This window comes from Fulmarus glacialis, unplaced genomic scaffold, assembly GCF_000690835.1.
Source record: "Fulmarus glacialis isolate BGI_N327 unplaced genomic scaffold, ASM69083v1 scaffold24290, whole genome shotgun sequence".
Classification (NCBI taxonomy): Eukaryota; Metazoa; Chordata; class Aves; order Procellariiformes; family Procellariidae; genus Fulmarus; species Fulmarus glacialis.
This window is the reverse complement of record NW_009187472.1, coordinates 3,797-19,761: the sequence shown is the minus strand read 5'-3', so window position 1 is coordinate 19,761 and position 15,965 is coordinate 3,797. Positions and strand designations below refer to the sequence as shown.

General features: G+C 51.5%; 1 protein-coding gene across 1 annotated transcript; it reads right to left on the bottom strand.

The window, feature by feature from the left end:
- Positions 1-395: 395 nt before the first annotated feature.
- LOC104074936 (trinucleotide repeat-containing gene 18 protein-like) lies at positions 396-13,009 on the bottom strand (the record flags this gene model as incomplete). Its single annotated transcript, XM_009575247.1, has 13 exons — positions 396-1,279; positions 1,833-1,907; positions 2,368-2,604; positions 2,951-4,245; positions 4,807-4,971; positions 5,247-5,363; positions 6,285-6,393; positions 6,766-6,841; positions 7,134-7,251; positions 7,772-7,913; positions 8,962-9,123; positions 9,942-10,384; positions 12,770-13,009. Coding segments are annotated over 13 exons (3,386 nt in total), but the record flags the coding sequence as incomplete, so codon positions are not given.
- Between the last annotated feature and the right edge of the window lie 2,956 nt (positions 13,010-15,965).

Below are 15,965 nucleotides of genomic sequence, written 5' to 3'. Positions count from 1 at the left end.
ATGGAGCAAGCTGAACGGTCCCCTCCCCGAGCCCATGGTGGCAATGGGGCTCTGGCTGTGGAAACGCCGCAGGCAGGCATGGCCGGGCTTCACAATCTATCCCCATTCTCTTCAAATGAGGGGCGAGGGCTTCCAAAATCCAATGGCCTGTGGTCTCCTCTGCTCCAAGCACCGAGCAGCAGCTTTCCCCAGTCATTTCCTGCCCCCCTTCACTACACGCTCCAAGACGAGTTCTTTGTTCGCCAAGTGTCACCCCTTGGCCATGCGCTTGCTCCCCCCAGTGCCTTTCCAGGACAGGAGGGATGCAGAGGGATGGGGAAGGTGGGTTCAGAGTGTTTGTTCGAGGCAGTGGGAAGGCAGCATCCCAGACTGGATGTTGGCTCCTCTTCCACCCAGCTCCTCCCAGCCCAGAGGACCTCTTCTGCCATCTTCGTGCTGGGGTGAGCTCTGCCCCTTTGTGCTGCACACTGCCAGCCGGGGGCCTCCAGGGAAAGGGAGCCGCAAAAAGGCGCTGAGAGGATCGAGACGAGGCGCTGAGAGAGACTCATCTCCTTTCTCTTTCACCCTGTCCTTCCTAAAGGGTCATGCGAAACTAAGCAAGAAAGGAATATAAGGACGGAGAGGAGCGTACGCAGGCGGCTACTGGCTGTCCTTCCACGTACAGGCGGCTTCCGAGTTACTGATGGGGGCAAATGACACAAAAGGGATCCCTCCTGCCGGGGGGGTCCCGCTGGTGAAATGATCACGAGACCCATGTGCTTTCCTGGACCAAAAGGAGGAAGGGAGAAGTTGGTCAAGTGTCACCTTACTTAAAGCCACTTCCAGAAGAGCCTTGGGGTTCAAGCACCACCACCATCACAACCACCCAACGGCATCTTCCTCAAGTCCTGTAACTGCTTCCCCAACCCCTTTCTTCAGCCCTCTCCTTCCTCCTTGTGTCTCTCGCGCTCTCCTGTCTGTAGTGTGACACAGAAGTCATGAGCATTGAAAGAAACAATCATGTCGTCTGAACAGGCACGTCCTCAGGTTTGTCCCTTCCCTTCCCAGGGGGTGGCACGTGTCCCCTGGGCGGTCAGCAGATGACAGGGACCCCGTCCGTGTTGAAGATCATGCCCGTAGTGGGCTCGTAGGTCCCTGCAAGGTAGTAGAGGTCCTCACTGTCTTGGTATTTCTTCGTCTTTAGCATCTGCTCATATTGATCCAGACCAACAACAAGACACTTGTGTGAGATGGTCTGGACATCGTTTTCATCCACGTGAGAGGACTGGTAGAGGGCTCGCTGCATTACAGAAACGGAAGGAGGGAGATGGAAAGAAAAGGAGCAATTAGATCTCACATCTTCAATATGCAGGAAAAACATCCATCACAACCAGCCAGGGCTTGTGCTCACACTCCAGCAGAACTCCCCACTCATCCCCACTGCCAGCCCAGGGGAGGGACGCTGGGAATCTGCACGGGCCCACGGGCAGCGTGGACGCAATCCGTCCAGCGTACTAACCCTGAGCCCTCGCGCACTCAGCTCCCACCGATGGGAACACCGCGGCTGCTGAGCACACGGACAGGAGAATACGGAGGCTGGGAATTTGTCATCCTCACTTCAAGGATGCAAATACAAAGATGGGTGCTGGACACCAGCCCTCTGTTCCTCCCAACACCCAGCACCTGCAGCTACTCCCACCCTCCCAGAAACATCCATCTGAAGTCCTGGGCACTGCGGACTCAGCAGCTGAGGCAAAAAGCAAGAGCCAGAGAAGCTCGGGGGGCATTTCCCCAGCAGCATTTGTTACGACGTCCCCAGCATTCCCTCCCAGCCCTCCCCCAATGTCACCAACCTCCATAAAGTCCTTCCTCTGGTTGGATGCCTGCAAAGCTGTGGACAGACTCCTGCCTGATTTCTGATCCCAGCGCTGTGCCCAAGAGGAAGAGAAAAGAGAAAACAGAAATGAAAAACAGGTGAATTAGTTGTTTTTCCATGCTATCACCTCCTGCCCACTACATGTGCCTTCACAACCTCAACCCCCATCCACAGCTACTGCTAATAAATACTAAGAGCCTACTGCAAACCACACTGCACACGTGTGCAAAATCCAGGCCAGTCGTTTTTACACTGTAAAAAGACTTGATCTGGCTCTTGACACTCTTTTTGGACCAACACAGAAGTCTAGTACAATAAAACCCACCCTTCGCCTGCTCAAGGGATAAACACCAGGCTTGTCCACACCACAGGCAGCCCCCACAACAAGAAATTATGGGGCCACCCCCATTATGGTACCAGTAAAAAACTGGGTCATGGGTGTTTTCCTCATCCTTGGAAACAAAAAGGAACAAGCAGCTCTGCAGCCCTCTCGGCAAAGGAGACCAGCGTACCTTGCCTTCATTGAGTTTCTTCCCGGGGTTGGTTTCTTCTGGGTGATAAAACCATTTGACTCGGACCACCATGTTGTTCCCCCACGACTCCCACATGCTCTGGATCCGGCCAATGTAGGGCAGGTTGGGGCGGCCGGCTGAGAGGAAGACCGCACAGTCTCCGATGCGGATTATCTCCTTGCCCCGGACAATGGCCTTGTAGAAGAGCTTCCTGGCCTTCCCTTTCATTCCTCGTCTCTGCCACGAGAGGATCACACAGGTGAGCAGCCAGGGATTGCCCAGATTTTCTCCACCCACCACTGCTTGCCCTGTCCCGCATCCCACCCTACGCTGTGGGCAGAGCACAGTGTCCACAGGCATTCCCACACGAAACAGGGCAGAGGGACACGCCATGCAGGATGGCTCCCCCAGACACAGCAACGGCCAACCCCAACCTCCTGGCAAACTGGAGACCTTGGCCGGGGACACACCGTGCCAGCAGAGTTTCATCACCCCAGGAGAAGGGGAAGGGCATAGGTAAGAGGCACCACAAGGTAAACGCCAGCACAGAGCTCTATGGAGCAGTGGGAGAGGCTCTGTTTACCTGTGTGGGTTTCCCAAACCACTTCCACAGCTGCCGTGCAGGGAGGAAAGCAGCAATCTTGGGCCTGTTCTCCACCGACGGCAGTCGCTGGCGCTTGGCCAGCTCCTTGGTGGTGGGCAGGTGGATGCCCTCGCGCTTCTTGGGCCTGCTCTTGTTGCCGCTCTGCTGCGGTGCCGGCTGTTGCACCGGCTGCTGCGCCGGCTGTTTCTGGTTCTGGGGGTGTGAGGACGCACGGGATTTCCCTGCCTGCTTGGTTTGCTTGGGTGGGAGGGTTTGCTGCACCGAGGAACTTGGCTGGGCCTCAGCTACTTCGTCATCAGAACTACAGGAGGAGTCTTCATCCGTAGTGGAGGAGGAAGAAGAGCTGGAGCTTGATGAAGAAGAGGTTGATGAGGCTGAGGAAGAGGAGGAAGAGGAGGATGAAGAAGAGCTGCTGCTAGAAGAGGAAGAGGAGGAGGAGTTGGAGGAAGAGAGAGGGGTGGATGCTCTTGAGCTGGCCGAGCTGCTGTCCTGGGCTTCCCCTCGGTTCTTCTCAGCCTCCTCTTCTCCCTCTGACTCCGAGCTACTGTCACTGCTGTTGCTCTCTGACTCCTCCACGGCTGCCGGAGCTGCTGCCTTTTCTTCCTGGTCCTTTGAAGCAGTGAGGCTCTCTGCTGAGCCATCGAACTTTCCTCCAAAGCTGGCAGGGGAAGGGTCTCCCTCAGCTGCTTTGGCTCGGGAAGATTTCTGCTTGCCCTCTGCACCCACTGCAGGGGAATAGCCCAGCCCCAAGAGACTCTTGCCGTCTCTGCGACTGGCCAGGTTTGAGTCCTCCAGCATCCTCATAGCCTCTTTCATCTTCTTTGTCTTTGGAGACATCACACCCTCATGGTCCAGCTTGATCAGGATTTCGTTGTCATGCTTCCTCTGAGCCTTGACCATGGTGCCAAATTCCTGCGTCTCTTCTGCAGGCCGCCCTTTCTTCGCCTTGGCTTTCGATGCTGAAGCATCGCTGGAGCCGAAGGCCGCCAGTGTCCCCGGGAGGTCACTGTAGGGCTCCGTGCCGAGGATGCTGCCAAACACAGCAGGCTGGTAAGCGGGTTGCGGCGGGCTATGCAGCTTAGTGGAGATCTTCATTTTGCTGGCTTTTGACCGCTTTTCCTCTGCGGGGGCCGGAGAGCCTCCAGTCGGCAGCGGTTGTGATTTTCTCGACCCCTTCATGCTTGGCTTGCCCAAGCAGGCTGGCTTCTCTGGGACTGAAGAGGCAACAGGTGAAGACTCAACCTGATCCTTCTCTTCTGGCAAGGGAGCCTCTTCTGCAGAGGAGAGGAAACACAAAGGCATGATGGTATCCATGCAGATGGGCTTTATTAGCTCAATTGCAACCAGACACCAATACTGACTGGTCCCTGGCCAAGGGTGGCTTGTTCCTGACTGCTTAGGTATCCCCAAAGAGGCACAGGTCCTCACTGCTCACTGAACAGCCTTACTAAGCAGCCTGGGCTGATGCCAGTGCCTGTGAGCAGCTGATGGGCAATGCCCAGCGATGCTGCTTCAACTGCAGGGGAACCAAACTGCAGATCTCCTGCATCTTTTGCCCTACTGATGGCTGCTGAGATGCTCAGCTGAAAAAGGGGCCCTTCTCTCCAGATTCGACTGACAGAAGGAGGCTCTCGCAGCACAGGCCAGCTTCTGAGCCAGCCTCCTGCAAACTGGAGCCACAGCAGAGCGAGCTGATGCATGGATGCTCTGCACTCAAGCAGTGCATCCACTCCCCTCCAAATCTTGCCCCAAGCAACAACTCTAACTTGGGGAGAGCAGTGGGGAACTGTGAAAGGACTCTTTCAACTCCAGGTCTGGCAGTGGTGACAACCTACCAGCTTTTGCCTTGACGCTTGGCTTTCTCCCTCGCCCTTTGCCCTTTGACACAGGCTCCTCTGACCCCAGTGTAGGTCCCTCTTTTCCTTCTCCAGTGTCTTTGCTGGATTTACGGCTACGGCGCTTGGTGCTGGGCACCAAAAGGGCCGGGGAAGGCTCAGCACCTGGAACAGGTCAAAGAGATCGTCAAATGCAGTCAAATAACACATGAAGCAGAGATGCGATACAGGGAACGTATCCCTACCAATTCTGCTAGGGACTGGGCCTTTTTCCCTATGGGCTATATCCCACCCCAGCTCTGCATGTCCATAATTGATGGTGCAATCGTTGTGTTTGAAAGCCTGTGAACTCTCCCAAAATCTCAGAGGCAGGCAGCCCAAAACTCCCTACATTTCATAGTGGGAAGTGTCATGCAAAAAACCTGAACAGCAAGACTCACACTGGATCTTGTAGTCAGGTGGGAGAAGCCGAATGTGAGACAGCGGGATACGTCCTGTGTCCCCGTCATCAAACTCTACTGTGATGAGATCGCCATCTTCCTCCAGATCCAGGGCTCCTGTGAGTTGGGGGAGCAGAAGATGGTATTAGGGACAAACATCAGAATTCCCTTGTCAGGGAAATGGGGACATGGGGGAAGACAGGGATCCTGCACCAGCTCCAAAGCATCCCGTCCCCATCTTTCAAAGGCTGTGCAGGGAAAGCTCAGAAGGCTCGCTCTGCAACAGAAAGTCCTGATAATACTAAGCCAGCCCACCCAGTGTAAAATTTCCCAGTCATCAGCACTGCTCCAGAACATAACAACCATTCCAGTTTGACTTCCCACCTCTTTCCCCTATTTCTTTCTATTCTTGCAGAAATTCACTTCTTTGTTTTCACTGCAGTATCTTTTTTTTTTTGACCTGCATTTTGTAACTACTCTCAGCAATCACAAGCTGCTGCTTTTCACCTCTCCAAGAGAAATCTGTGTTCCCACCCTCTCTTCTTGCATCAGCATCACTGGTCTATAACTCATAAGTAATTCTTCCCTTATACACACGTAGTGTGACCAACAGCCCAAAAGCAAGACCTGCCATGGTAGAATTGTCCAGCGCTCATCACTGGCTTTTCAATGGGACCAGATGGGGGAGTTGTTATGTCAGAGGCAAAGCTATGAGTGTGCAGGTGATTTAGAAACCTCCACAACCTCAGAAATCTTTGGTGCCTGGAGTTACTTCTGACTTCTTGAAGTGTGCTGAATTTCTCTGATATTTTAAGCTCCTAAATCGCTCAGACCTCTTCCTATGAAAGCACATTCCCGGACCAGCAGGATGTTACTAAACCAGCATCATGACCCAGAGGAGAGGAATGGGCCAGGCTCTGACCTCCAGGACACTCATAGCAAACCTCAGGGCTTCCCCAGACAAGCCTGACATCCCTCAGGACACGTAGGACTGAGACATCCCTGGTTCACAGCGCAGAGCAGCCAGGGTAGCCTTACCTCGGACAACTGTCCCTGGGTAGAGGCAGCGGTACTGCTGGCTCCAGTAGGCTGCAATCCTTGTGCCCTCGGGCAGGAATCGCACTGAAGGTGGTTTCACGTCGATAATCTGCTCGGGGCGAGAGGAAGGCAATTACTGACATTCTTGGCACCAGCACAGACCATCCCACCACACTTGGCATGTAGCTCTGGAGAAGGCAAGGGACAGTTTCCCTGCTGGGAAATGGCCTCCTGTCTGCTCACAGGGCAGCGTGAAGGACTATCCCTGCTGGCATACAGGCCTAACGCCCACTGCCAGTGGGGGAGTTCAGCCACAGGGCAGTGACCCAGACCAAGGGGAGCTCTGCCCAGACTGGCGACGGAGGCAGGACCAGGGCATCCCTGCAGCCCCAGCTGGGGGAGGAGGAGGCTTCCAGCTAGCCTTCTCCACCCCAAAACAGGGCTCAGGCACCAAGGACAGGCACGCCTTGGCCTCACATACCGCTTCCTGCAAGAGCTGCTCCAGGCAGTAAATGTGGGGACGGTTTCCCCTCTCGCCTTCCACCACCACACGGTATCTGAAACACAAAGGCCCAGTCAGACACGGCACATGGAAGACATCACCCTTATCAGCTAACGCCTCCCTCTGAGCCCTACCACCAGTTTACTTGAGAACATTTAATGAGAGGTAATTGGATTTTCCTCAGCGCTGATAAACCAGAGTGAACTCTCCTTCCCTCCCTGCCCGACTCCATCAGTCTCTCTCCAACCAGCTCTACACAACCCCCAAATCGATCCCTGCATCAGCTATGTCCCCATTCACCGGCAGACCGGCAGAGCCCCCGTGGATACGGCAGCCCCTCCACTCACATGTCTGGTGAATGCACCGTCTTGACATGCCCAGCATAGAGCAGCTTGTCATCCATGGGGATGAGGACACGCAGACCGTCTTTCAGCTCATCCTTGTCAATTATGCAGGAGCGGGGAGCTGTGAGGTGTTGGAGCAAGATGGGGATTAGAGAGCACCATACATGAAGAAGTGACAGCAAGGGGAGAAGGAAACCTCATACTCCCAGCATCACCCTCCCCCAGGAAAAGGCCAGTAAGCCCTTTGCAGAAAGGGCTTGCTCTCTCTGGCTAGCTTCTGACAGAGGAAAATTCTGCTCTCTTGGTAGTAATAAAAAGTCCCCCCTCTTGGTAATAATAATATACCAGTAAATGAAAATAGCACAGCTCAAAGACTGGACTTCATCTAGATGTCACACTGATAAGGCTTGGGTTTGGCCATTCTGTTTTTGGCAAGCCAAATTGACTGCAAAAGTAGTATCTCCACCCCAAGGACTCAAGGACAAGGAACGTGTGAAAGCAGCAGAGTCCTCCTCTGAGCAGCCCTGGGAAAGTTGCCCAGCTCTTCTACCTGTTCAATTAGCCCTGCGGCCCCTCCTTCTGGGAAAGTTGCCCAGCTCTTCTACCTGTACAATTAGCCCCGCGGCCCCTCCTGCCCTCACCTGGTGTGGGCGGTCGCTCGACCAGCATGCTCAGTGGGATGTTCTCATCCTCTGAGAAGCTGCTGTCTTGGTTGGGTTCAAAATCCTCCTCTGCTGCCATGCTCTCCATGAGCTTGCTGACAGCTCCTCCTTTCCCTCGGTTCTGCAGGAGAGCAAGCAGCACGTCAGCTGGATGACAACAGGCAACAGTCTGATCCCATCTCACCTTCCTCCAGCAACAAATAACCTGAGGATATTGGGACAAACTTGTCTCCACCCTCAGCAATGTTAATCACACAGACAGTTAAGTGGGCGTACCCAAACTTGCTTTTTGGTTGAACAAAGACCTTTGTTTTTCTTGGTTTATCCCCAAGCATCATTGACAGCTGACCAAAAGCTATTTCACACATCCTAGCCACATCTCACTCCTGGAGGTTAGGAGAGATGTTGTGGAGCAGACAGCTGTACTTTGCTCTGCATTCACCATCTCTCTGCACAGTGTTCCTGACACCCTGTCTTCACTAAACAGGCAGCAGGCACTGTTCCTATTTTTTCTCAAAGCCCCACGATCCGTTTCTTGCTGTTACACACAGACCATAAGCATTATACTCAGAAATCCCAGAATCATAGAATAGTTTGGGTTGGAAGGGACCTTTAAAGGTCATCTAGTCCAACTCCCCTGCTATGGGCAGGGACATCTTCAACTAGATCAGGCTGCTCAGAGCCCCGTCCACCCTGACCTTGAATGTTTCCAAGGATGGGGCATCTACCATCTCTCTGGGCAACCTGTGCCAGTGTTTCGTATGAGAACATGCAGTAATGTGTGTTATGGGAGAAGACAGGCTACAGCAATGGAGCAGAAACCAGTTGTGACCTGGCTCACTCAGCGCTGAGCAAGGCAACTCCATCACCACCTCCTTGGTCCTTGCTATTCATGAAGGCTCTCCCTCCACCCCGTGGCGGCCTTAGAGAACGTGCTGCCTGCTCATTAATTTGGGGAATGAAGGCAAACGAACGCCAGATGGTAGCAGCAGGTACTACCTGATAGTCTTTCCTTGGATTTTAGGCTTCTCAAACCAGCATTTTGCCTGTAACACACCCAGAAAACTCTGCATGTCTGTTTTCCCTCCCTCACACTGCAACAGTCCAGGAAAAGAGCAGGGCTCTGGCAGCCACCCTCCAGCTCACCCAGACTAGAACCAGCCCCTCACCTCTTTTTTCACCTCCTTGGCTTTCACCTTAGCTTTGCTCTTCTTGGTGGAGCCCAGGGCATTCGCCAGGCTGACACGAACATCAGATGGGGAGCTAGGAATGCCAGGAGGAGACATGGACGAGGAGGACGAGCAGCAGGGCGTTTCTTTACCCTTCTTCCGCTGCTAAAAATAAAAAGAAAACACTCCCATCAGCAAAGAGAGGATTGGTAAAGATCTGGGCCCAGGGAGAGGGGAAAGGTGGAGCAAAGCAGGCTGTGCATTGGTAGGATGAGTTAGTTCACTGACCGCACCATGTCCTACATCTGCCAAGCTTTCAAGCTTTCTTTTGGGAAGAGCTTTTCATTACCCTGGAGAACAATTCCTGCCCATCAAACCTTCCCCCGAAGAGCTCCAAGAAGATCCCAGCTGGCCTCATGTCACAACTAACTTGTCTAACTCTCCCCACAATCAGTGCTCCTCCATAATGCTACCACGAACTGAATCGGAGCCGGAGGGAGCCGAGCTTTCAGCCAAGATGAAGAGCCAGCAACCTAGAGATCACTGCCACCACCAGCCAGGGACAGCCCTCAGAAGACACCATATAAAAGGTGAACAGACTTAAAGGCCAGTGTGGGGGCCACAGCTCAGCAAGTGGATAAGGTCGTGCAGAGACTGAAAGAGAGATTTCACAGATGTTTTAATGCAGGATTGTCCACTCTGGCAAATCCAAGCAGGATGGATTTGGGACATGGAGGGTGACACAAGCAACCTGCCCTGATCAAACACAACAGGCTTTTACTCCCTGCGAGTCAGACCCAAGCCTGACACCTCCTCCAGGTGTACGTGGGGCTGGCAGGGGTGACAAGGAGCAGCCAAACAGCACTGGGGCAACTGCTGTAACAGGACTCAACTCTCCCCTGCCCTAGCAGAGTTATTCGCCCTCCTCTCACCCTCAGCTCCCAAGGGTCCCACACCAATTCTGCCAGTGCATTCCTCACCTTGCTTAGCTCCTTCCTCTCCTTCCCCTTGCTGCCCTCCTTTTTGGGGCTCATGGGTGCCCCCTTGCCACAGCGCCCAGGCTTGGAGACAGGAGTGGAGCTGGCAGGCGCCGTAGGGGTCAGCATGGCTGAGGACGTGGTGGCGTCGTGGAGGAAGATCCGCTCGCTCCGGCGCCGGTTCCACAGGTCATCATCGCTGGCCTCTAGCCCAAACTCAAAGCTCAAGTCCTTGGGAGACTTGAATTTCTTCAGCTTGCGGCCTTTCTCAGACCCAAGCTTGGCCTTGTCAGCACTCCCAGATCCAGAGTCGAGGCTGCTGGGGGCCTGGCTTGGTGGGATGCTGCTTGCCTCCAATGGCCCCTTCTTTCCCCGCAGCAGCCCTGAAGGTGACTTCTTCCTGATCTTGATCTCACTTTCCGAGTCGGTGTATTCAAACTCTGTCCCTAGGTGCAAAGGATTTAACCATCACTCAAAGCCCTGGCTTAGCCCAGCAGGGTCACGTCCTGCTAAAAGTTTTTGGACTCCATGGGAGATGCCATGCCGGTTCAACAGAGACCTTGGTGCTCCCCTTTCTAACCCTCACATCCCTCAGATCTACACTTCCACCCTGTAAAACACTGATTTCCCTGAAAATAAGTCTCCCCTACCCCAAACCAGAGTCCACCCATTCAGGCAGTACGGGTCAGTATGTTTGCTGCCTCCATTTTCTCCCTTCTCCCACAATCAAAGCCCTGCAGGGAAGCTCATAAGACAAAATATCCTCTAACATTTGCCCCTCCATAAAAAGGAGTTCCTCAGCTGAAGCAAAACACGAACCCCACACGCTGAGCCTTCCTCCTCTCCTGGTGGGAGTTCTCTCCAGTCTCACCTTCGTTTCAGGAGAACGACCTCTTTAATGAATTGAATAAACCCAGTTTTCAAGCTTACTTTTTGCCATTGGCTGTCAGACATCACAGATCTTTTTATTGGCTCAGGTAATCACCTTAAAGTCAAGAGAGGTAAGTGATCTTTTGTCTGTGGCAAATGGAAATCCCCTCACATTGGTCTCTGCTCAGCATCATGGGCACAGCAGTACCCAGAGGCCTGAAATACTGTAGTAACACCAAGATGTTCACCACCTTCATGTGTCCCCCAGAACCTGACAAAGGAGAGCAAGACCATACATTTCCAGGGGCAGAAGGGAAACTGAGGCAGCACCTACACACCTAGCAACATGGGCAGGAGGGTAGGCAAAGCACTGTGGCTGCACAGGCACTGTGCTGTCAGAGGGATACAACAGCCAGGAGGAAACTTGCCCAAGGTCATGCAGTAAGCCTATGCTGGAACAAGAGACACACCCCAGATTTTCTAAATCCACTTACTTCCCAGGGCACTGGACCTCATGAGATGGCACAGCACTCTGAAGATGTGTAGAAACATCAGCAGAACCTGGTTCTCCCTCTCCAAAAAAGAGCATCAGCCAAAGGTCTCTCTTGTATCCTCCTCCCACCTGCTGTGGATCTGCCCTCTCTGCACTCTCATTTGCATGACTTTGCCTTCAGACCAACAAGGTCTGAAATCATGCCTCGCTTGGCAGAATCTCTTCTCAAGCACAACAGTGAACGGCCCCTGCTGTGATAACCACTGCTTGCAGAAGACCCTTGAGAAAGGACATACAGGACCGAACAACATTCACGTGGGTAAATGAAAACGTACGAGGCACAAACATGGAGAGCATCTTCTCTCAGTCCTTCTCTCTCAAATATGCTCACTTTCCTGGGTAAATTTAGTCTGCAGGAACCTGCTCTTGTCTTCTAGCCAAACTCTTCCCCTGAGACAGCCCCAGCACGAGTAGGAAAAGAGCAAGCCCGTCAAAATCAAAGCTGGCAAGGCTCAAAATCAAAAACCCATTGGAAATTACAACACCCCTTCTCCTCTCTCACTGCCGCATGAGACAATTTCTAGATGCTTCCAGTTTCAAGGAGGACAGGTTACAAGACGATAAATTCTTAACGGAGGCTGTTGGAACAAGTTGGCAAAATCCTAATATAGCATGGAAACAGTGCTAAAACAAGCCAGGCTCCCCAGGAAGACATAATTTTCTATTCTGAAGCATGCTATAAATTCCATTATCACTTAATAAATATTAATAGACAATTTATAAATGGAGCCCATATAGATCTGTCTGACCGGGAACGATGTCACCAATGGGCACTTGTGCAGCAGAGCACGGGGAGGGGAAGAAATGAAACTGCCAATTATGTGTAACACACTGAAACCGAGACAGATTCAGGGACAGAAACAGAGGGTCAGGCATTGCAAACACATGAGCAGAAGAAGGAATGCTCATTTCAAGTCTCACTGTCCAGTTTCTGTGAGGAAGCTGATGGGATAGGCTGATTGAAGGAGTTTTTCTTCTGCTTGGGTGTCTCTGCTTCTCTTGGGTATCTAAGATCAGCTGCATTTAGCACATGCTTCCTTCCCTGAAACGTAACAGCACTTCACTGCCCTCAGCACTCTGTCCAAGCGGACACAGTATCCCATCACTTGCCTTTGCAGCATGACTGTTAAGGATTTGCCAGGTAGGAAAAGATGAAACTTTGAGAAAGCCACAGGCAATTGCCCCTGGGGAAGCCCATGGCTGCAGCTGCTAAACCTGTCATACCCATGAGTGGTTCTAGTTTTCTTGCCAGGCGATTCCCCCCACCTTCAGCATCAGGACCAAGCAGCCAAAAGCAAAGAAAGGGCAAGACAGTGTCTGGGTAACAACCTGCTCTCTTACAGCACAGTTGGACCTCCTGAACCTTCTACCTTGCCCCGATGGTGCCAACCCTAACCACGCAACTCACCCATCAGGCTCTGCCGCTCCTCCTTCTTCTTCGCCTTCTGCTTGGCCTCCAGCTGGATGATGGAAAGTGGAGGGGGAACAATGGGGCTGGGCATTGCACTGGCGGCAAACCTTGCTAGAAGGCCCAGGCCACTCTCATCAAGGGCAGGTGATGAAAGCCTGTCGGTGCCGTCCGTCCCGTAGTCCTCTGCTTCCTCCTCTTCCTCTTCATCCTCCTCTTCCTCTTCCTCTGAGCTAGAATCTAGCACGCAGAAAAGAAGCAGCCCATTACAAATCTCATGGAGTTGTGCATCAGCCACATTTCCACCCCAAAGTGGTAACTCTCCTGCTGCTCTGTGCTCACGAAAGTAGCACTGAGCACCCATGAGCTGAGCCAGATGATGTTGGCCACGGACACACACATGTCTTTGCAGCCATATAGCCGATATCACCCTGCCTACCACCACCCTTGAAGGACACAGCAATACAGGGTACAGCAAAGAGGACCCACTCAAGGCGAGGGAGGGAAGAGCAGGGTGTTGGCAGCGATTTGAAAAGGACACCACGCACCCCTTCCCTGCAGCTTTCAGGAGGAATTAAAAGCTTAATTCCTTTGAAAATCCCAACCTCGGAGCTGTGGGATTCCCCTCCCGCCCACCACCTTTTCCTCCATAATGAAATCCATTAGCGTAATCAGAATCAGAGATCAGCATGGAAGGGGAATACCAGAGATCAGCCTGCGCCACGGTGGGAGGCAAGGAGGACACAGAGAGGAGAAGGGGCAGGAGGCAAAAATGCAAAGGAGGGGAGGGAAATAATAATTCGAAAGCAATGGATTTGGAATGCATAAGTGGGGAAAGTGTAGGTAGTGTTGGAGACAAGGAGGAGTGTTTAAACGCTCTGCCTCAAAACTCTCCGTGCCTTTCACTCCCCTCTCTACAGCTCAGGCTAGGGAAGCCCAGCTCAGCACAGGCAGGAACAGCTGCCCACAGCCCAAAACCTAATTCTGGCAAAGAAATAAGCCTTGCTGCCTGCCTCGGCTGACACCCGCAGAGAGCAGTAGGCTGGAGTTTTCCTTTATGGTGTGTATATACGGCAGGTATTTTGGAGGTAGATGCTCTGAGAGTGGCACCCCTCCTTTCCTGCAGCACGTCCCAAGAGTCTGTCATCAGCAAAAAGGCAATTAATTTTAACGGCATCTCATCCAGTTAGTGCTGGTGAACGAGAGTCACTACACAAATGCACATATACCACACACATACATATACACACACATATATGAGCACATAGAAATATATATATATAACTGCAAAAAGTGGGTCTGGAAAAGATATTTCATTTCTCTTGAAATTGAGGGCTTAAGTAGGATCATCATGGTTCTGGAAAATTTCCACCGCTAGCAGGAGCCCTGCTCTCCCTGCCTGAGCCCACTCGCCAGCTCCCTGCCAGCCGCTATCCCTGCATCTGAAAGCCAGCCAAATGAGAAACCAGATCCCTTCAAAATGAGCTGGAATGAACATGAAAATCCTTTTCTTTTCACGTATGCCCTCTGGGATAGATAAAAACGTCCTCAACACTTGGTTGTTCAAAAAAAAAAATTACAATAACACAAGTGTTATTTTTCCACTTTGGATTATTTTTCCATGACATTAAAAATAACAGGAATATCAGAAAACAGTGTTCTCATCCTTGCATGTTATCAACTGAAGTAATGGCCAGCTATTGTTTGTTTGGGTTTTTTTTAACAAGGAGAGTTTTTCTCCGTAGCATACATCAGATAGTCACAGAATACTAATTTCTAACTGCATAAAAATCCCTTCCCCATTTCAGTTGCTCAGGCCGGTTCCCTGTGATATAAAAATGCTAAACCTACAGTCCTGCAGTAAATACCAAGAAACCCAGAGCTCTGCTTACTCCTTGCACAAAAACCACATGCAAAAAAAAAAAAATCCACAGCAAATTAGGATCAGATTCCTTCCCCTACCAGAAGAAGGGGCACAAATGCTATTTTTCTACAATGTTTTGCCAAAAAGAAAACAAATCCAGATGAACTCGGCTATTCTGAGACGCAGAAACCACCTGCCTGAAAAGCAGGAAAACCGTGCCTGAGCGCAATGACACACCACGGGGTATTGAGACCCCCTTCACACATCCCATTTGGCTCTAAAATTCACCAATTCGCAGCAAAACCAGAAAAAAACTGAAAAAAATCAACCTCATGCCAGACCTAGAGAGCCAGCCGAGCGGAGAGCGACTTGCTGAGCAGCTGGGGAGCAAAACAGGCCAAAAAATGGGAAAGTTTGCAGGAAAATCCCTCCATGACCTGTCCCGCGCGAATCCCACGCAGCAGCCTTGGCTCAGCAGCACCGACTGCCCCAGGGCTGTGCCGAGCACGGGCAGCACCTCTCCTTTGGCACTTGAAGACTCTGCACGTGCGAGGGCACAAGGGTGCCCAGCAGCTACGGTATTTCAAATGCACCAAGGTAAAACAGATTTAAAAGCCAGGATGAAAGCAGCTATTACTCACGCTACAGAAAACGTACGATACAATAACATACCTGGCAGTTATTCTAACCTCTTTCAAATATACGGTGACACACTATGGAAAGACAACTGAAGATAGTCTCTTGTCAGCATTTTTACCAAAACACTTATATTTTTATCTGCATGAGATTCAATTTTCAGCCTGAAAATAAACACATTTTAACACATTCACAGCACAGATCTATCCTCCTCCACCTCACATGGCGAGGGCAGATCTTGCTAACTCCACTTTACATTCACAGCACAATCCCTGCTCCTGATTTTCCAAGGGACAAAAACTAACAAATGAAACAAAAAGAACACCTTTGGGGCTCTGCTCCAAAACCACATGCTTCTAAACTAAGTCCCCAAATTTATGGTCACAGTGGCAAGTAAGCTGCTGGTGCTTTATGGGCATCTGCATGGCTTCTTGGAGAGACTCATGATGCCTGCATTTAATGTGAAGCAGGAGTTTTACTCCTACTGTACGCAAATTATGTGTGGGCTTAAAATGAAGTATGCTCAGATGCCTTAACACAATTGAAGCCTCAATTTTTTCTCCTGAAAAAGTGATTTTTAGTTAACAATGGGGAAGAAGGCATTTTAAAAACCATTTTTTCCTTCAACGGTAATTCTGTTAATACTGAGCAAGGGTAAGGGAAAAAAATATTCGAAGTTAAAAAGTATCTTTTCTA